Source organism: Patella vulgata, chromosome 3 (assembly GCF_932274485.2).
Source record: "Patella vulgata chromosome 3, xgPatVulg1.2, whole genome shotgun sequence".
In the NCBI taxonomy this organism is placed as follows: domain Eukaryota; kingdom Metazoa; phylum Mollusca; class Gastropoda; family Patellidae; genus Patella; species Patella vulgata.
The window spans coordinates 79,521,729-79,545,026 of NC_065881.2; the positions used below are offsets into that span (position 1 = coordinate 79,521,729).

General features: G+C 37.0%; 1 protein-coding gene across 6 annotated transcripts in view; it reads left to right on the forward strand.

The window, feature by feature from the left end:
• Window positions 1-23,200, forward strand: part of LOC126814400 (steroid 17-alpha-hydroxylase/17,20 lyase) — a 45,288-nt gene extending 22,088 nt beyond the window's left edge. For 2 of the 6 annotated variants that reach the window (XM_056099522.1, XM_056099523.1), the window contains exons 6-11: window positions 15,413-15,571; window positions 16,267-16,475; window positions 17,155-17,280; window positions 17,907-18,011; window positions 18,391-18,525; window positions 20,654-23,200. In XM_056099522.1, coding sequence (XP_055955497.1) covers window positions 15,413-15,571; window positions 16,267-16,475; window positions 17,155-17,280; window positions 17,907-18,011; window positions 18,391-18,525; window positions 20,654-20,997 — 1,078 coding nt within the window. In that variant the 3' untranslated portion in view covers window positions 20,998-23,200. Of the gene's footprint in view, window positions 1-998; window positions 1,125-2,153; window positions 2,259-2,903; window positions 3,039-4,049; window positions 5,806-6,868; window positions 7,792-8,568; window positions 8,774-10,274; window positions 10,389-11,095; window positions 11,301-12,007; window positions 12,089-14,235; window positions 14,335-15,090; window positions 15,185-15,412; window positions 15,572-16,266; window positions 16,476-17,154; window positions 17,281-17,906; window positions 18,012-18,390; window positions 18,526-20,653 lie in introns of those variants that run through there. The other 4 variants (XM_056099520.1, XM_056099521.1, XM_056099519.1 and 1 more) reach the window with 4 other exon arrangements.
• The last annotated feature ends 98 nt before the right edge of the window (window positions 23,201-23,298 follow it).

The following is a 23,298-nucleotide window of genomic DNA, read 5'->3' on the forward strand; positions in this document are numbered from 1 at the left end:
CGTTCAGTAGCTATCTCCCTTTGCCGAAAACGCTGTGAACGGATGTATTTAAAATTTGGTAGGAAGCATTGGGGTCCTGAGTGGATGAACCCGGGGTTTCCGAAAACATTGTGAACACGATAGAGGCTATAGTTTATAACGGATGCTTGTCCAATTTGGTTGGAAGCATTGATTTTCAGCGTTCCGCGTCTTATGGTTCTAAAGTTACACCCACCATTGTACTAAACCCCTGTGAACGCGATAGACGTTATAGTTTTAAAGGATATCTTTCAATTTTGGTGGGAAACATTGGGGTCATAAAGTGTTTGAACCCTATCGTTATTAAGCGTTCTGCGACATTCCGTTCCGGAGTCATTAAATTTGCTCAACATCCAAGATTCCCTTCCGGATAATCTGGTGTTGAGATAAAGCTGCTGTGTGGGTTTATTTCCACGATTAGAGTGGTTACGATGTTTTCGAATTTTACATTTTTTTGAAACAACTTGTGATTATACATTATTTTAGCTATTTATATTATTTAGATGATATGGAAGATTTCATGGGTTATTATAATGACATTATAAACTATTTATATTATATAGATGATATGAAATATTTCACGGGTTATTATAATGATATTATTAACTATTTATATTATTTAGATGATATGAAATATTTCACGGGTTATTATAATGATGTTTTAAACTATTTATATTATATAGATGATATGAAATATTTCACGGGTTATTATAATATTATAAACTATTTATATTATATAGATGATATGAAATATTTCACGGGTTATTATAATCATATTATTAACTATTTATATTATTTAGATGATATGAAATATTTCACGGGTTATTATAATGATATTATTAACTATTTATATTATATAGATGATATGAAATATTTCACGGGTTATTATAATGATATTTTAAACTATTTATATTATATAGATGATATAAAATATTTCACGGGATATTATAATGATATTATTAACTATTTATATTATATAGATGATATGAAAGATTTCGCGGATTATTTGATACATGCCAGAAGACAAGCCATACTGGAAGATCCAGAAATCGAAAATCTAATTACGGATGAACACGTGGTACACACTTGCTCCGATATATTCTCGGGTAAGTCATTATCAGTTTCATTAAACAAACAAGTGTTATATTTTATATAAATGCCTTGCTCAAACTTCGTACTTGGACCGGGACCCACGATGGCTAAGTGGGTAAGACGCTGGTTCACCCTGGGAGTCGCCTGTTCGATCCCTGCATTGGCCGAGAAATTCCATCGGGATTTTCCGACGTGGTTTCCTCAACAGTTGGAATTCAATATAAGAGTAGGTCATAGTGACGCTGCCCGGGCAAACTTTCCCTCATAGCACCTACATGGCGTATGCCCGTCTTCATTAACCCAGTCGAGGCAGAACAGTAGGACGTTAAACCCAATTTCAATTTATTTCAATTCGTACTTGCCCCAACATGTTTGAAAGGACCATTAGGAACCATTATAGACGGAATATAAATTAATCTTTAGAACGTCTTTATCTCGATAATAATATATGCATCGACTATTGAACAACTGAACAACAGACTTGTCTTAAATGTTGTAAATTAAGCTTTGAAGCGTCCATAACTGGACCCTGTTTCTCCAAATTCTTAACTAAAGATAAAATCCAAATTTTAGTAGATACTTCAATTTTGATTGGCTATATATATATAAGCACTAAAATCAATTTAATATTATCCAATCAAATTACTAAAATTTGGATTTTGTCTTAGTTAAAATTTCGTGAAACAGGCCCCTGTCTCATATTTTACACACATTCCTATTTCAGGAAGCACGATTGCTCTGTAAAAACCCCAAATCCTCGTAACATACATCGCTATAACCCATATATAGTTATAACCCATTACATAAATTCAATCTGAATAGAAGTACCGTAAAATATATACCTATAACCCATTTATCGGAAAAATAGAGCATCAACGTATTGTATATATTAACGATGATATCACAATATAGAATAGTTGTTATACATCTCTGGTTTTGTAGCTGGAAATGATACAACTTGACAAACTATTAACTCTTATATATCTCTTTTTGTAGCTCGAGTTTGACAAACTATTAAGTGTTATGTATCTCTTTTTTTGTAGCTGGAATTGATACAACTCGAATAACTATTAACTGGACTATTCTATTATTGATATCACATCCGGAAATACAGAAAAAAGTCCACGAGGAATTAGATCAAGTTTTCGGTGAGTTTTCTTTTTAAACCTCCATTCATACTGATCTATGACGCTATATTCTAACATGCGCCTGGACACGTACTTATTACGGTTCCTTGTACCCAATCGAAATTAGTGCTGAAATATGCAGGGTATTACGTAAAGACCTTGATAAGATGTACGTAGTTAAAGTGAGATCAAGCCTTCTATTGAAGATGATTATACCATTAAACCGTCTGCTGTAAAAGTCAATTTCATTTTGCGTGGCCTTTATAATGGTATTACACTATATTTTAATCGAACCAACATTTCTTTTTACAACTGCGTTCTGTCAGTGACAATTCTCAATTAATTCGACACCAGTCAGAATTTTCGTCAGAGACTCATGTAAAATGACAAATGAACATGAATTCCTTTAAGCGAATATCTATCCTGGTGAGTTGAGGCTTAACGATAACACAAAAACTTGACTCCATAACGATTAACAAACGTGACGATTTTAATTGTTCTAGCTCAGTGTGTGGCCATTGTGGAACGATGACTTTCTTTGTAATACCTTAGGCCGCTGAAAAGTACAATTGAGATGTTAAAGTAAAGAAATGATTGTACAATGTGTTGCCACACGGCTGTTTTGTAATTCTGTTGGACATTAAACATATTTTTATTTGGGTTCAGATGCTGGACAAGCCCCCACTTTAAATGTCAGAGATAGGTTGCCATATACCGAAGCTGTTTTACATGAAAGTATGAGATTGTGTCCAGTAGCTCCTTTGGGATTACCACATGCTACCCGATGTGATACAACGATCGGTAAGTGTTTAATTAATATTTGGACAAATAAAGCAATGGGAATTAATATTCATTTAGTATCAACTGGGTCATTACGGGACTTCGTGGATCATTATCCACGAGGATAACCTGGAGAAAATCAACGAGGTTAGATAGGGGATCTTACTTTAAGTACAAGCCTGCTGGTCGCAACCACCACACCACACTCAATGGCCATCTCTGAGGTCTAAGCAAAGTATTAACATTTCCTGGTTTGGGTAATTAGTGTAATTAACCATTTAAAAGAAAATTAAATACATATTAAGAGTCCAGGAGAAGAACAATCTAAGTCACATTTTGTCTTTTCGCATAAAAGGCAAAACAGACTTTTGGACGAGAATGCTTGACACGAACAGAAAAACGAGTGGATTTAATTACAACTTCAAAATGATGTTTAATACGAAGCATAATTACTAGTACAACATCTGACTTCCACTTTTCAGCCAAAGTAAGGTAAAATAAAGGGTACGATAGACGTATTTGTCCGGGGGGGGGGGGGCGTTTCAGAAGGGCCTTGGTTCGATGTGACTCCGATCGATTTTATCTGAAATTGATTGTTCCACAGAAAGTTTATACAATTTACTGCCAGATGGCGCCATTAACTTGGGGTCGTTGAAAAAGTGACATAGATCGTTCTTCCCCGGGGCTCTTCATATGATATACCTTTTTGTTATAAGGATTTTCGGACTAAGGTGAATTTGTAAGATCTGGGTTTCGAACACCCGCATAAATGCGGCTCATTCTGTTAATCAGTAGATGTATAATTTAACAATGGATTCTTTGTGGGATGCGCACCAATGTTATTATACTTGTTATTTGTGTGAGCCGTATTTGTAGGCAGATATTGTCGTGTTCAAGATATACTTGGTCAAATTTATACCATGAATCTCGTATCTCAGGTTTGTGTAAGCCGTATTTTTGGGCGGTTTGGTTCAAAAATTCGATGAAGTACGATCTTATGTTAATTCTTTATCTTTATTTCCTTTTCTACAGGTGAATATGAAATCCCTAAAGGAACAATGGTCATGATGAATCATTGGGCGCTTCACCACGATCCAGAGAATTGGAAAGATCCGGAAATATTCAGGCCTGAACGATTACTGGACGCCGATGGTAAATTGGCACCAAAGACCATGTCATGGTTGCCCTTTTCGGCTGGACGCAGAAATTGTTTGGGTGAAACTATTGCTAGACCAGAGATGCATTTAATGTTAGCTATTCTGTTGAGGAATTTTACGTTTAGATGTCCAGAAGGAAAGACTATAGACTTGACGCCAGATGGTTCATTGTCATTTTTACCACGAAAATCAGAAATAATCGTAGAAGGGCGGACATAAATCTGATAATTGATCTCGACAATATTGGCTTGAAACTTTATGGACCTGAAATGATTTCTTTACCAAAAATGATAAATGATATTCAGTGTTTCGCTTTAAAGCGTAGTAAAAATTAATTGGCATTTCCATTTTATGGAATATATGAACATTGTGACAATTGTTTCCTATTTGAATTTGTAAACTTTAAAGGGTCAATTCCGATAATATTTTGGAGAATAAAACTGCTTAATTTTGTGTTAAAATCACTTACAATCCTCTACCTCAGGGCTGAGCAACTAACTAGATATATGTGATAAGCTTTCAAGGAGACCGGCGTCACAAGTTGTATTATACGGTGTCTGGATAAAACTAGACTTTCATTTCATAAATTTACTGTTTAGACCTCTAAAGGAACGGGGATCGATTATCAGTTCACCAAACGAAATAATTGACCCGAAATCTTAAAAGGGTTACGTCCAAACGACTCAATATTTTGAGCTGAAAATTTGAGACAAGGTAAATACACCATTCCCCTATATTGTGGCACTTAAATTTCATACGTACTCGGACTTTTATTTTTGAGACTCTGTTAAAATCGGGATAGATCCTTTAAAATATATACCATTATACTTTATTCAAAATAAATTAAACAATAATACGTATATTGTCAATGAGTTACTCGGGTGGTATATTATTACGCATAGTATAATGAGTTACTCGGGTGGTAATTAACCCCAGGTCCACTTATCTTGTATATCTCACTGAAGACACGCTTCGGTCAACATCTAATTGTAAGACAACATGATCGTTTAGCCCCGAGCTTTGTAATGTTCTTTTAGTTTAAACTTTCTAAAGTGTATATAATTAAACCTACTGGCATATAAAATAGAACGTTATCGTTTTGCAACGTTTATGTTTTTTGTTTTTTTTTGTTTCGTTTAATTGAACTATGTAGTTTGTAGATTTGTTCATTTATATGGGGGTTGGGTGGCATTTAGTCAAGTGGCGTAGTTTCGATTCACCGCTTGTAAGTGACAAGGATTAGGGTCACCGTCTTACACACACACACACACACACGCGCACACACACACTGCTAAAACCCCAGCGTGCAAGCGAATTTTTAAAATGAAATTGAACCACATGTTAGTCCCGAAATGACCTAGTTTGTGTCGAGTGGGCGTTAAGCTCTCTCTCTCTCTCTCTCTCTCTCTCTCTCTCTCTTTTGGTTATACCATCTATATACACCAGTTACTCATATTTAGGCTTCTATATATTATAGCTGCTTACACAGATCGTATTCTATTATATTTATGCAGATATAACTAGAGATATTTCATAATTATTATGAATTATTATGTACATATTTTTAAATATTAAAATAATTCGACATTTGTATGTTATATAATTGTTTATACAGCTTATAATTAAATGTTTATAAAATATTATATTCAAGTGTCGGTTTATGTACGCTAATATTTTCGGCGAATACCCCATCAAATTCCCTAGTTTCGCATTAATTGTAAATGAAATAATTTATCATGGGAGTTATTTCCTTTTGACGGATTCTTCATAGCGTAAGCATAGTAGATGTGTTCCGTTGCCTCGCAAGAATGTGGGCGTATAACATTGTAATATGGCCTTCCGTAGTCCACGGTGGCTTCGGACGCTCAAGCGACTGTGTTTTTATCTTTATCAACTAAGAAGCTTTTGTTGAGTTTCAGACATTTATGGTCCATGATGAGTTTGAAAAAACCTTGTGGGCGCTCTAGAGCAGTGGTTCCCAAACTTCTGAGTTATCGCTCCCATGGCTGTGATGGTAGTTCTCAAAATTCCGGAAAAGAAAAATAACTGACGGAAGATAAACCTATAGCTTTCTCCGGGTTCATGGCGTTAGCAAGGCCTGTCGTTTAGGGATTAAACTCAGTTTCCAGCAAGAAATGATAAATATTTCTTTCCATAGGTTGTCAATGGGAAATTTAATTTAAGCATGCATGAATGAAATGGTGATTAATGTCCCACGTTTCTGTGCCAACCGGAATATTGAAGATGGTTATTTTAAGGAATGAAACATCTTCTCGGGATCTTTCGCTCCCTTATCCCCAGGGCTCACGCTGTCGGTCGCCAAATTCGCAATTTGCGATAAAATTACGAAAGTGGCGATTAAATTTTGTTTTTGGCGATAAAGTTTTTGGGTACTGGCGATTCTTTTTTAGAATTGGCGAAAAAAAATTCTTAAAATTCTAACCGTATTTATCCCGGATTAACCATAGCGGCATACTATAAATCAATCAACTTGCTGATAATCCCGAACGTGTCATGAGTAATACGAAACAATTGTCTGGGATTAATGGTTTCAACTGATTGTTAATTGCCGATAATAAAGCCTTTATCTTGTCTTTATTCGTCATATTAATTAATCCTAACAAATAGATTAGCGGTGACTATTTGATATTACGTGATTAAAACAAAGGGGAGTAATCAAAATGGCCGATCGTTACCGGACAACTCTTTTCAAAGAGAGTTACATGTTTTGATAGTTGAATTTTGTTTACTGTATGTGGCTTTACACGACATGTATAAATATAACAGCATGGCTAATTGGACATACTTATGTGGAAGAAGACGTTAAACACCAAGAACTACTACTACTAATTGGACATTATTATTTCAAATTATATTATCATCATGGGTCGAAAACGAAAGAGCGAGTTGAATAGCGGCGCTTCTAGGGTGAGAAAACTGTCTGCTGTTTTTTCGTTACCACCGCCGAAGTGTTCTAAAAATAACGAAGAGTCTGACGTTGGCTCCTCTAGACGAAATGAAATTGACACTACGATTAATGATTCAGATGCTGTTACCGTGACGGTACCCGAAATCAACAATAGGCCTATTGTAGGCCTACACGCGAAACGAAAATTCAAAGAAAACTGGAAATTTGGCAATCCTTGGCTGAGATTTGACGTATACGCAGAAAATATTTTGTTCAATACGTGAAAATTCGAAAGTCAGCAATAGTTTTACATCTGGGTGTAATGTTCTGAAGAAAGAAAGTATAGCGATGTTCGCCAGAACCGGATGTGACGTCACGCGAAATAACTGGTTGGCAGAATTTGGTTCCAGCCAGCGCGGATTATAGTAAAAATGGCTGACACGTGCGGTAATGTAATGTTTGGCACTTACACATCAGCGTATTTCCAGTCTTCGGCGTTAGATGCTAAACATAGATATAAAAGTAAGTTATCTTACGACTCGGAAACGAAGTTTTTGCCAGATCCATAGAGTTTGAAAGACAAATGGAGCGGAGATCCGAACACATGGCCGGACCTGACTTTTGGTGACATTTACCTCTACCTGATTGATACGCCATCATTGTACACTAAAGAATCTATGAAAGCTTATAAATCATTAGAGGCGTATAAGTAAGTTGAAATTTAAATCAAATATGAATATACTTATACTTTATCATTATCAAGGAAGACTGCAAATAGCCTATCTGCAAAAGGTAAGCTGATTTTATATGTTGATGAATTTATGTGAATGATTTTATATGAGAATATCCTTGACTCAATATCAATCCTGTTACAGATTATCCTTGACTGTATAACAATCCTATTACAGAATATCTATGACCCAATATCAATCTTGTCAGTGATGACCAAGTATTAAATATAATGTTTACTTTTCAGGTCCATCTATCTAGCCACGAAGCAGCAGTAGGTAAACCATCCCCTATAGGGTGCTTATACTGATAGCTTGAGCATGCTTGTCTGTCATACCACCCCACCCCGATGGAATCGGGCGTTCAGCCCCATGAACGAACAACGAATGTAAACCATTAAAATATTGTCCCCTTTCATTACCGCAACTGTACCACCACTCCACTGATAGGCATTGAATAACATGTATATTGTATACTGTGTAAACAGGTAACAAATCTATGGAATACAATTACTGCTTATTACTGAGCGACGTTTCGACTAGGCTTCTCTAGACATTATCAAGCTATGATAAAACATGAAAATATGACAGGACAATATATACATGTACACAACAATATTTAGTTAATGCTGACCCCTGCATAGCATCAAGAAAGTAAGATTATTACATACATGTACATATTTCCCTTCTGTTCTTCGTAGTCGAAACGTCGCTCAGTAATAAGCAGTAATTGTATTCCATAGAATTGTGACCTGTATACTCTAGTTCAATTACTAAATGCCATTGAAACAGTTTATACTGTGTAAGCTATTCAACCATGGCCGTAGGTTGAGAGATATATATAGGACTATAAATGTGTTCATAACAAACTTATACACGAACATTATCTACTAACCTTGACAGTGGTGGATCTAATTGGAATAATTTAGTTTATGTTTGTGTAGCTTTTCTATAGCCTATCATGTAAGTAAACTATTATATTGTAAACTATCTTTATCTAATGAAGATATTGTATTGAGAGGGCGTTAAACCACCACCATCATCATCATATTTTTGGACAAGTAAGAGACTCTAAGTAACTCCTCAACAACTTGACCCCTATTAAATTTACATTCTATAGGATACGATATATGAGATCTATAACATAAATAAAACAATGGTCAAAGCATCACTATATTGATATTGTGGAAATTTGATCGTTTTATCGACGAAACTGTCAAGATATACGAATGTATAAACTTCCTTTACAACACAGGCCGAGCTTCAGAAATCCTGACTAGGACGTCCTTGTCCAGCTTCCATCAATGTCGATCTCTTCTCATCTAAATTGCCATTCACATCCCAGATCTTCGTTTTTTGTAATGCATTAGATACTCTTTAGGACTCTCTGTGAGCATTTTGAAATATGAAATGTATTGTACACCAGGTAATCTAATCCGTAAGCATGTTTACCCATGGGCGGATCCAGAAATTGTTGCAGAAGGGGGTTTGCCAGGTCCCTGTTAAGGAAATTTGACCGTTGACAATGCAGAATGCCATCATCGTCTCCAAATTACGAAAGCATACATACACGCTGAGCTTTTTCAAGTCAGACATCCAACACCCCGTTTGATGCCAATTTTTATTATGAATTAATAGGATCACATGGGGGAGTGACAAGGACTTCCAATAAAGTGTTGGTTGTTTGTTTTTTTTTTAAAAAATCTATAATAATCGCTTGATCATTTTGATGTTCACTTACTTCGATTAAATAGTTCATTTTATATACTGGTTAAAAGCTTTCTGTGATTGAGCATATTAATAGAGCACAAGAGAGAGAGAGAAAGAAATGGGGTTTAACGTCCAATCGACACAAACTAGTTCATTTCGGGACTAACATATGGTTTAATTTTATTTCAATAATTCGCTTGCGCGCAGGGGTCTTTTAGCAGTGGGAGGAAACCGGAGGACCCAGAGAAAAACCACGAGGTTGGACAGGCGACCCTACTCCTTGGCACGTACAACCGGGGATTCGAAACGACGTCAGTTGACTCAATGACAGGCCGTATAATACAGCACACACGTGCTAACCATTCGGCCACCCAACCCCCCTAATAGAGCACAAGAGTTCTATGGTAGAACAATCAATGTATTTTAATCGAATCTATGTTTCTACAATGAACGTCTTGTCGTTATCAAGCACAATGCTGATCGATACACTGTATTTGAATAATGTGAGGGTCTTTAAGTATGTTTTAGCTGTTTAGAAAATATAGATGTGGTTGATTATATAAATCAATACCAATAATATATTGCTACTTTACATTCAGAAAATGGTATCTATGGACAAAAAATAAACCATGTAATTAAGATCCAGGGATAATTTTTGAAAGATATATTAAAGATTGAGGGAATAATAGGTCTAGTCCGCTGTTGACATAGCACACTTAGACATTGGAGATACACAATTTTATCCTATTTATAGATTCTAGCAAGAAACCTATCCGACCTTGACCCCAGATCGACTAGTATTTTGACAGACGTTTTACTGATAACACAGTATATACACCTGGTGGATTTAACTGGAAAAAACTTTAATGTAAGTTGGTTTATACACTGCTTATTTGCACCTCTGTCAAACTACAGTCTCATTTAAAATACGATCAGGTCACAAAATGAATATACAACACGTGTTTGCTTTGTATTGGAAATTTACACTAACTCTTTCATCATAATTCTCTATATGGTCCTTTAGTGGGTTCGTTCTGTGAAAGCATAGTCACCGCCCAATCTAGCTGTCTTTATTATCATGTTTTCTTTGTACATAGTTCACTATACCCACCCTTATGGCTTCCCACCCCTTTGATGGTTTCCAAATGATTATCTCTGATTGTATATTGATGTTTGTACGAAAAACCGCGACCCCGTGTACACATTGGCGTGCACGTAAAAGATCCCTTGGCAGTTGAAATTCGATATAAGAGTATGCCGTAGCGCCGCTGCCCGGGCAAAATTTCCCGCTTAACATACTGTATGGCGCATGTCTGTCTCCATTAGCCCAGGTTAGAAGCAGAACAGTAGGACGTTAAACCCCATTTCATTTCATTTATAGCTGATGTGTGTCAATCATCAGAAGGAGATTAACACGGCTGTATTTCATATTCCTCGGCTGCAATAAAACAAGTAATCGTATAATAATGAATACACGTGTAACATTTGTCCCTTTAGGCTATATTATATTATAACCCTGCTATTTTGTGTGTAGTAAATTGTAAAGATAAAATATTAAACAAATTAATTTTTCAGAATTCTGACAATCGGGCCAATTGATAAAAACACAAGATTCTAAAAATGTTGGAAACGTATTTGAAACAGATCCCTTTGTCTTTAACAACTCAAGCTTTGTTGCTCGGGTTAACTGTTGGTTTGGTTACATATTACACATTTGGGAAGAAAAAATATAAATTACCACCAGGACCATGGTGCCTTCCATTGGTGGGGAACATCATAGGTTAGTATATATTTTAGATATACAATTGTTCACGAATTATTGATTCGGACATTTGATGCGACCCCCCCTCCCCCCACCAGGAAATGGCGCCAAGTTTAAAAAAAATAATTTGGGTACAATTTTAAGCCTGTCACATAAATTAAAAGGCACGGACCAATCTTGAATGTCATTGTTCACGAACTATTGATTCAGGCTGTAGACTCCCCCGTCCGCTACCACGAAATGGCGCCAGGTTAAAAAAATTAATTTGGGTACAATTTTTAATTTTAACCCACTCACATAAATTGAAAGGCACAGATCAACGGTTAATGCCACTGTTCACGAACTATTGATTCAGGCTATAGACACCCCCCCCCCCCCCTCCACCTCCCCCCTCCCTTCCCCTGCCTTCCCCTGCCAGCTACCACAAAACGACGCCAAAAATTTAATTTAGGTACGATTTAAAGCAACTCACATAAATTGAAAGACACGGTCAAATGGTAAATGCAGTTGTTCACGAAATATTGATTCAGACTATAGATTGCCCAACCGAACCACTACTCCCACCCCACCTCCCGTTTGCCCCCGCTACCTCGAAATGGTGCCAAATTATAAAATATAATCTGGGTATATTATATTTAATCATTTTTTCTACAAACAAAATTATAAGTAGCTCAGAGAAATGGATGTCTTTAATTTCTGCATTGGTTCAATTTATTGTCTTTCAGCAATGAATTCCAACATACCTTTTTATAGAACATTATTGGATTTGAAAAAGAAATATGGACCAGCAGTCACAGTTTATATGGGTAATTTCCTACTTTTATGATATATTATTCAGCTGCAATATTTCTGTTTACGTAATATTTAGTTGTATATTTTTTAACACAGGGGCCAGTAACGGGGACAATCTCTTTCAAAATTACATTAAGATTTGACGAAAGTCTACCAGGTTCATATTCGACACAGAGATTACTAAATTCAGTGGGGGTGGGGGTGTTGGGGGAGACTCGTCTGAAACCAATTCTCTATCAGTAGATACAATAATTTATAAAAAGAAATGTGAGAAGCATTTCCCATCTCTGTTAGAGACATTTTGGTAGATTTTAGCAAGTTTTAGGAAGCAAGAAACCGAATAAAATGGGAACATTGAAGTTTAGACACGTATATGATCGCACACAGTTTCACGTTCCATTTCGATTTTCCAATGTTATATAGCAGGGCTTCACAGGTAAAACGAACGCATTGTTGGAGTTGGCATAACATTACAAAACTATGACAATGGCCCAAAAATGGAATTGTACGTGGTCAGTATCTAAACTTACAATTGTGGTAATGAGAGTACTTATGATGAATTCGATAAATTGGTGCTAAAACATATACATAATGGAATAAAATTTTGAATATACAGAAAGGTTTATCATTTTTAAAGGGAATAACGTTCTGTGAATTCGAAGCTACATTATAATAATACTTCCGGTTTTCGGAGTTACAATAATATTTCCAGCTTTGAGAAAACTGAGTATTCCGACACTCTGCGTAATCCGACATATTAGAGACTTTTGGCAAGCTGAATGTTTCCCATCCGTATCACGTATCCGTATTGCATACATGATAAGTTGCGTCATTGTAGTTTTAGTGTTTTGGCAGATTTTCGCTTCGCGTGCGTATCACCATCAGCAATTTTTGGTTTCACTAATGTATCATTTCAGAAGATTATACCCCTTTACCATAGAATAAAATCATTTACGGATTTGCCAGGTCCCACCTGCCTAAATTTAGCACGTAGATCAACCAGCATGCAGACAGACCGAACAGTATGAAAATTCCAAGAAAATCCATCAAATATAATGATTAAATTACGGTCTTTATCATGGTTAAAATCACATTAAATGTACACCTTCGTGTTCTAGGATACACATGGATTCATAAAAACGCCATGATACAACATTTCATCAGCTAAAAGTAGCAATGTTATACGGACCTTTTCCGTATGAAAGCTGTTCGATACGTACTGCCGTATCCGCGTGCCGTATCACGTATGAGAAATACACAAACATTGATAACGTCACACGCAAAATCCATACGGATACGCGATACAGACCAGGAATTTACGCTTGCCAAAAGTCTCTATTGTAACGATCCCGTACGATGTCGGATTTGACAGAGTTCACTGTAATTAGAAACATAGATGAATCTTGTATTATCCCAGTGAAGCTGAAATAGCCGAAATCCCATATTTCAGAGGTAGAAAGTTTGAATCAAAGATGTCGGCCCTAAATGTGATATACGAATTGAAATGAAATGAAATGGGGTTTAACGTCCTACTGTTCTGGTACGAACTGAAGACGGGCATACGCCATACAGTGTGTTATGAGAGAGATCGGGTTTAACTGGACGCAAACTAGGTTATTTTGGGATGAACATATGGCTCAATTTTATTTCAATAATTCGCTAGCATCGAGAGGAAACCGGGGGATCCGGAGAAAACCCACGAAGTTGGACAGTTGTCACGGACAAGCGGGGAATCCAAACGCCGCCACTTGACTCAATGATAGACCCCCACCCCACCCAAAATTGTTTTTAAAAATATGAAAAGATAATCATGTATTGAACACTAAAGGGGGGGGGGGGGGTAGCGTGTGCGCGTTGTATCATAAGGTCTGTCATTGAGTCAACTGGTTTCGATTCCCTGGTTGTACGCAACAAGGAGTATCATCGCCTGTCCAACCTCTTGGGTTTTCTCCGGTTTTCTCCCACTGCTAAAGACCGCTACGTGCAAGCGAATTATTGCAATGAAACTGAACCATATGTTAGTTTGTGTCGAGTAGACTAGACGTTAAACTCTCTCTCTCTCTCTCTCTCTCTCTCAACAATAAGGGTTCTATAGAAGTGTTTTATAAGAAGTGTAACAAAATAATATTAGGGTTTCACATAATAATTTGTGTTGTTATAGGACCTATTAGATGTATTATGTTGAACGATGCTGAAACTGTAAATGAAGCATTGGTAAAGAAAGGAGCAGATTATGCTGGCAGATTTCCAATTTATTCTAGTAAGGTTACCAGAAATAGAAACGGATAATTCTGATATGAAATATCTGAACGATTCTCACGATTTTTTAGGATCGAATGGATAACTTTTTTGTTATGGCAATGTTTTTGCAATCAGGGAAGACTCAGACATAGTACCCGGGGTTTCCTTCTAAAAAGTGCTCTATGGTTTCCTACTAAAAGTAGCTTTAACGTCTGAAATAAAATGAAATGGGGTTTAACGTCTTACTGTTCTGCTCCGAACTGGGCTTATGAAGACGGGCATACGCCATACAGTGTGCTTTGAAGGAAATTTTGCCCAGACAGCGGCACTATAGTCTACTCTTATATCAAATCCCAACTGTCAAGGGATCTTTTACGTGCACGCCAATGTGTACACAGTACCTCGGTTTTTCGTCCTATCCAAACGACTAGACAGCTGTCCTTGTCAGGCCCTCCGTCCTGCATCACTGACAAGGGAGAACCACGCCGGAAAATCTGGATGAACTATCTCGGCCAATGCAGGGATCGAACACCCGAACTCCAGGCTAGTGAGCCAGCGTCTTGCCCACTTAGCCACCGTGACCCCCAGCTTTGACGTCTGAAATCAGAGGCTAAACGTTCCCTCTAATAAGCAGTGCGCATGGTTATTATTCTGTCTGATTCCAACCTTTTAGAACTCATATAACAAAACATTTATCATTTACTATTATAGAATATATATTAGTATCCGACCAACATTTACAGTAAATAATTTATTCACGATTAAACTATTTCAGTTGGGGTTATTACTGACGGTTACAAAGATATTGTCTTCGCCGATGTTTCTCCAGCCTGGAAACACCTTCGTAAAATTGCTCTTCAGGGTTTGAGGTAATACATTTTATACTAAATGATAAAGTATATGGAATTTAACCTACCTAATATTTGATATCTATTGCATCCATGATTCAATAAAATAAAACCAAGTACGAACAATCAAAACCATTAGACAAAATTCGAAGTCCTAAAAAACAAAAACGGTATAGGCAAAATAGTGTAATAAGGCAAAATAGTGTAATCAGCATATGGACTGTTAATTTTATAGATTGTATATTTCAGACAATATTTATATGGTAGTAAACTAGAAGAGAAAGTATTTGAATCAACATCTAAAGTTATGAGAAGATTAAAAGAAGAAGAAGGTAAACCTATTGATATACAGAAATATGTTGGATTGTTGGTGTGTAATGTATTTCATGGTGTCTGTTTTAACAAAAGGTAAGTTGGTGTGTCGGGCAGATTATCAGAAAACATAAATGTTAGAGTTATGCCCCTTTATATTGAAACCTTAAAACACTAAGGAGCCATATCATACCTTGTGTATCAAAGCTTAGTTAATACTCCAAAAACCACCTTTTCCAAATCTACATACTATCAGAGTTGTGTCCTTTTGTAACAAACGGTTGTTGTCAATTTGCAGACGGAAATTATCATCTGATCTGTTTGTAATTTGTATAGGTTACCTGTAGTTATGTAAAATGAAGAAAGAAATGGGGTTAACGTCTGACACGACTAGGTCATTTGGGGACTAATATATGGTTCAATTTTATTTCAATAATTCGATGGCGCGCAGTGGGAGGAAACCAGAGAACCCGGAGAAAACCGATCCTACTTCTTGTTACGTACAAGCGGGGAATCGAAACAACGCCGCTTTACTCAGTGACAGACCTTTTATAACACTAGACCACCCAACCTCCACGTATCTAGAAGGACGAGGCTTATCGTGGTTATTCCCGCTTGTGAAGCTAGAATTATCATTGTATTTTTGTGATAATTTTCCATGTATGTGTTTATTTTGGTCTATACGCATGCATTGGCCCCAATTGTGAGACAAAGTAAAATTGAATATAAAAGTGGTTATATTTATTTTCTTGTTAAAGTGAAAATGTCATTTTATTTTTGTCTTATTTCAGCTTTGATATCGATGACAAGTACTTTTTAAAACTATTAGATATGTTTGAGACAACAAACAGCGAATTTGGAAATGGATTCTGGGAAGATATCATACCACCACTTCGAAAATGTCCAACCTCTAAATTCAAACGACTCACGAAAATATTCGCAAATTTTTTAGATTTCATTAGAAATGAGTTTGAGACCCACAAAGCTAATTTTTCAGAAGGTAATGCTGCACACTAAAACATGCCATTATAAAATGAAATGATACCAATCTTATGCGACGCACCTTGTGCTAGCCAGTAGCCGTAACAGTGGCATTCTGACCGTAGACACACGGGGTAACGACTCTGAGTATGCAGTAAAGAGGAGGCGTCCAATTAATGAGAAAATTATCGCCGTTAACTGCGTTGAACACACCGCCGTACATAAAATGATTAAAAATTCTTTTTCATCTTTTTTCACATTTCTAAGTAAATGCAGCTAAATAGTTGTCCCCGGACATCAACAACCTTTGCAGCTACTGTGTGAATATTTGCTAGTATATTTCCAAACATTTGCCAGCACATGTATAGGAGCTTAAAGATACATTATGCAAGAGCTAAAACTGCACATTGCATGTCCTTTCTCTCGCTTTAAATGTTATACATTGATTCACATGACAAGCTTAGATATTAAATAGATGAGAGAGAGAGAGAGAGAGAGAGAGAGAGAGAGAGAGAGAGAGAGAGGGGGGGTTAACGTCCATTCGACACAAACTAGGTATATAACTTTTACATATGGATTAAATTTAGCAAATGTTTGTAATATTTTTTAACTGCTTGATTTTTGTTATTGTTAGATTTTTAGAATTGAAACAATAATGTGATAATACGATATTATTATCTTTTTTTTTAATTATTTAGATGATATGAAAGATTTCGCGGATTATTTGATACATGCTAGAAGACAAGCCATACTGGAAGGTCCAGAAATAGAAAATATTATCACAGATGAACATCTGGTACATACATGTTCTGATATTTACTCAGGTAAGTCATTATAACAAGTCATTATAACTTTATATAACAACAATCACGTTGTTAATTCTTATAACATGTTATTTAAAAGTGTCATAAATTCCATGCATTTTAAAGCTTTAAAAGGTTTATATCTCGACAAAGAGGGGTTGGATGGCCGAATGGTTAGCAGTGCATGCTGTATCATAGGCCTGTCATTGAGTCAACTGGCGTGGTTCCAAACCCTCGTTGTGCGTGACAAGGAGTAGGGTCGCCTGTCCAACCTCTCTCTCTCTCTCTCTCTCCCTATCTCGGCAAAAGAACAACACGTTATTGCACACAATCGAATTTGAACAAGCCCAACTGGACTGATACTTTCGTTTGAACGATAGCATAATTTGGATTATAAGATCAAAGTATCGAATATCGAAACAATTACACCCGAATATCGGATATTTGAACGATTGGCATAGGGAACGAGTGATCTAACTCGTCTATTTTTAGATCATAATGTTTTTATAAGGATTGCCTGCCTAACCTTGTGGGGTTTGTCTGGGTCCTGTCACTTTCCAAATACCCTGTGCAATATTGGATATATTTAGAGATGATATATGTATAGCAGTAGGGGATACTTTTTTTGTTTAATTCTTAATTTGTAGCTGGAATTGATACAACTCGACAAACTATCATCTGGACTATTATGTTGTTAGTAGCACACCCAGAAATACAGAAAAAAGTTCAAGCTGAATTAGACCAAGTTATAGGTACGTTTGTTTCTGTTTTAAAGAAATCCATTTTTATTTAGCTGTGTTAATTAATTTCATATTACATAAGTGTATACCAAGCACCGTTAGAATAACCATTGAAGTTTGAGCGATGGAAACATATTTCTAAAAGGCCGTTGCACAAAGGCCCTTTTATAAAATGTTTTCAGAATTTTGAAGAATTGCGTTCTTAATGATGTGCTTAGTGTTTTCGCAAGTTAACGTTAATACCAGTGTCTTATAGAAATAATGTGTATACTGCTTGAATTGTTATAGTCTTGTACGGGCTAAAGCCTCCACTACCAGGCACGTGAGAAGGATACAGTTATTGTAAATGTTTTAATTATATTCGATATTAAACATATTTATTTGTGTTTAGATGCCGGACAAGCCCCCACTTTAAATGACAGAGAGAAGATGCCATATACAGAGGCTGTTTTGCATGAGAGTATGAGATTGTGTACAATAGCTCCTTTGGGATTGCCTCATGCTACCCGGTGTGACACAACTCTTGGTAAGAGCTTAACCAATGCTTGAAGAGAAATCTTTAATATGTATATCTATGTCAACGCGTGACAATTTATTTGGACAATGCCGTTTACGTCTTACTGCAATTGTGTCCAGTAGTTCCTTTGGGATTATCACATGCTACGGCGTGTAATACAACCCTGTATGGAGAGAATTTTGTAATATTTATTTCTATGGTTACACGTGACAAACAAGGTGGGAACATTTATTTTGACACTGTCGTTTTCGTCTACTCTTCTTAAAGTAGCTAAGTCTTTAACACAGTATCATCCAAAAACATGAATTATTTGTCAATTCAAATCAACATTGATGTTGTTATTTTACCGGGAAAAGGTAGGCTTCTGATATCCAATATTTAAAGACAAAATAAACATTTTACCATTGGTACACGAATCGTGTACCATAGTGCGTTTCATCGTCATTTGTAAGAAGTGACCAAAAAGAGCAAGGCTAGACATATTCAAGAAAGAGCAAGGCTAGACATATTCCATAACTCATGTCATACGGCGACGCCATAACTTATCTGGAGAGCATGCGCAATAGACTGGAATAATCAGACGCTAGAAATTTCTATTCGGTTGAGACTCATGCCGTATTTCGCTGGACATAAATGATTTGAAATCAGAGTCAAAACGGAAACAATTGAATGTAAATCATTTCATATACAATCAGATTACATTATTATATGCTCTGCTTTAAATTTCCAATGTCAATAATTCCTTAGCGAGCAAGCCATTGAACATACATGTACAGAAGGGACTCGGTGTTCTTCCGCTGTGAACGATTAGATAACTCAGTAAGTAAACTAATTGTATTAAAAAACCCATTGAACTTCGTTGAAGTTTAGGGGGTTGGATGGCTGAATGGTTAGCATGCGCGCGCTGTATCATAAAGTCTGTCATTGAGTCGACTGGCGTGGTTTCGAATCCCCGGTTGTACGTGGCAAGGAGTAGGGTCGCCTGTCCAACCTCGTGGGTTTTCTCCGGGTCCTCCGGTTTCCTCCCACTGCTAAAGACCCCTACGCGCAAGCGAATTATGTAAATAGAATTAAACCATATGTTAGTCCCGAAATGACCTAGTTTGTGTCGAGTGGACGTTAAACCCCATTTCTCTCTCTCTCTCTCTCGTTGAAGTTTGATATGGATGTATTTATGTTTATCCGTGCAGTATAAATGTCCATCCGGGTAATTCTTAAAATAATAACTATATTTTAAACATGCAAATATTGATATTATTCCCCCGCCCCGAGTTCGTGTTTAAAACACAAGAATATCAAATGTAGTCATGTTTTTTTATTTTGTTTACTATGGCATACCATGTCTTAACTCGCATTTTACCATAATATACGACCTCTTGACGTTTATAACTCTCATTGTACCATGATATACGACTTATTTGACGTTTTAAATTCAGAATAGGATTATATTCTAACCCTGTTATACGTCTCCGTAACGTTTACAACTCGAGTTTTACCATGATAATACGACCTATTAATGTTAATAACTCGATATAGAATATGTTTAGCATGATATACGCCCTATATAACTCGATATAGAATACGACCGTTTACATCTCGATATAGGAAATGTTTACCATGATATACGACCATCATCGCTTACATCTCGATACTAGATATATGTTTACCGTGCTTAACGTTTATAACTCGCATTTTACGATGATAAAGGACTTTGTAACGTGATAAACTCGCATTTATAACTCACTTTTATAACTCACTTTGCATCATGATATTAAGACCTAATTTTAACAACTCGGTATAGAATATGTTTAACATGATATACGCCCTATTAACGTCCATAACTCGACATCGAATGTGTTTTGTTTACCATACATAGGGTATGTTTACCATGGTATATGGCCATTATCGCTTACCTTTTGATATCTGATATATGTTTACCATGGTAAACGACCTTTTACCGTTTATATCTCTTTATAGGACATATTGATACACAACCTCCTAACGATTAAAAGTCAATATATAGCCTAATTATATGTTTTTCGATTTTAAGCAAATTTCAGAATAACTGAATTTTTTTGAGATAAGGATCTTACAGTAATTCAGCCAATATAAAGCATTATTACATGTATTTCTACAGGTGAAGATGAAATCCCTAAAGGAACAATGGTTATGGTAAATCACTGGGCACTTCACAACGACCCGGAGCATTGGAAAGATCCCGAAATATTCAGGCCGGAACGCTTACTGGACGCTGATGGTAAATTGGCACCAAAGACCATGTCATGGTTGCCCTTTTCTGCTGGACGTAGAAATTGTTTGGGTGAAACTATTGCTAGACCCGAGATGCATTTGATGTTAGCTATTCTGTTGAGGAATTTTACGTTCCGATCCCCAGAAGGAAAGACCATTGACTTGACACCAGAGGGTTCCTTGGTGTTTTTACCACGAAAATCAGAAATGATCGCAGAAGAGAGAAAATAAACCATCTCCGGAGTCTTTATGTGTCTGAATAGATTTCTTCACTTTTATTCTGTTCTTCGCTTATGTATAATTTCATAAAATATAGAAATATTGTGACCATTAAATCATAGCTTAATTATTATATTTTGAAATAGTTTGATACCAATTAGTCTCTATCATCCAGACTAACTGTAGTAGATTTGATTAATCCACTATGGTGGTTTTCGTGGACTATGATATGTAACATTATTGTTTTGCATCATGTTTGATATGTTTATACATAATAATATATACTACTGATACAGCTGTAGATGTGCGCGCTGCGCAGTATCATACAGTCTGTCATTGAGTCAACTGGCGGGGTTTCGATTCACCGGTTGTACGTGACAGGAATAGGGTCGCCTGTCCAACCTCCTGGGTTTTCTCCGGGTCCTCCGGTTTCCTCCCACTGCTAAAGACCCCTATGCGCAAGCGAATTATTATTGAAATAAAATTAAACCATGTGTTTGTCCCGAAATGACCTAGTTTGTGTCGAGTGGACGTGAAACCCCATTTCTCTCTCTCTCTCTCTCTCTGGGAGCCACGGTGGCTAGGTGGGTAAGGCGCTGGCTCGCTAGCCTGGAGGTCGGGTGTTCGATCCCTGCATTGGCCGAGAAAGTTCATCCCGATTTTCCGACATGGTTTCCCCTTGTCAGTGATGCAGGACGGAGGGCCTGACAAGGACAGCTGTCTAGTCCTTCGGATGAGACGAAAAAGCGAGGTCCCGTGTAAACATAGGAATGCACGTAAAAGATCCCTTGGCAGTTGGAATTAGATATAAGAGTAGGCGATAGTGCCGCTGCCCGGGCAAAATTTCCCTCATAGCACACTGCAGTATGGCGTATGCCCGTTTTCATTAGCCCAGTATAGGAGCAGAACAGTAGGAGTTAAACCCCATTTCATTTCATTTCTCTCTCTCTCTCTCTCAGCTGTAGATATTTCACTACTATGGGGACCAGAAGTATATATTTCATATTTCGACACCTCTTTCTTATATTAATTAAATTTGTTCAGCTTATAATTAATTGTTAATCAACATTAAACATTGAATGTTAATAATCGAGTTAATATCCAACGGTTGTATGTTCTATTAAATAGAGTTTAAGCTGGCAATTAGTTCGTTATAAAATATTGAAGTGTAATTTTTGTATGCTAAACTTGTATATTGTGATCAGCCCTATCCGTACACCGGTCTGATCGCATTTCTCTTCGGATACAAGAAGGAATCCATTGCATTGATTTACCGTTAAGTTCTCTCAGGCAACGTTGTAATCATTTTTTATCTCAGAGTAGGGAGGTGGTGGGGTTATAGAAATTATTGCATCCATCGATTCTAACATCAGATTTTAAATCTGATAATCAGGTTGGGTGTCATAGTAAGAAACACAGCACATTGTCAATAGAGAATGTACAGATGAGAGCGGCCATCACGTCCCAGGATTATCAAACCCACGCTATCAGGAAAGATAAAAACAACTCAAACTACCAACGCAACTGGAGAGTTCTCCCCAACTGAGGCAAGGCAATACCTCCCTCACACAAGGTAGACGACATCGCTAAGCGGAAATGGAACTCCACAAACGGCCATATCCTCTCCCCCAAAATGCTTGATCTCCTCCTCTACTGATAGATCTCACCAACTGGTCTGATCTCCCCAACTGGCCTTATCTCCCCACTGGCCGGATCTCCCAAACTGACTCGATCTCCTCCTCCCAATAGCCCAGTCTCCTCCTGAACTGGCCTGTTCTCCCCAACTGACGCAATATACACGCAAACTGAGTTACATGTAATCTCCCAAATGGTCAGACCGTCACCTCACCAGTGAAATATATACCAGAACTCAATTAGTGACATGGTCTCGCCAATGACCTGATCTCCTTCCCAAGTTCTCCTCCTCAACTGGCCTGAACTCCTTCCCAACTGGCCTGAACTCGTTCTCAACTGACAGATCACTCAAACGGGCAAAAATTAACAACGCTATCATGTGTATGCCTATTAACTAGAAAAGACTGATAGAGGGGGAGAAATTGGGTTTAACGTCCACTCGACACAAACTAGGTCATTTGGGGACTAACACATGGTTCAATTTTATTTCAATAATTTGCATGCGCGTATGGGTCTTTGGTAGTGAGAGGAAACCGAAGAAAACCAACAAAGTTTGACAGACGACCCTATTCCTTTTCACATATAAGCAGGGAATCGAAACCACACCACTTGACTCAATGACAGATCACCCAAGTTGATAATTTGCCCAGGTTATGGAGATCCATCAAAGGTTATTAG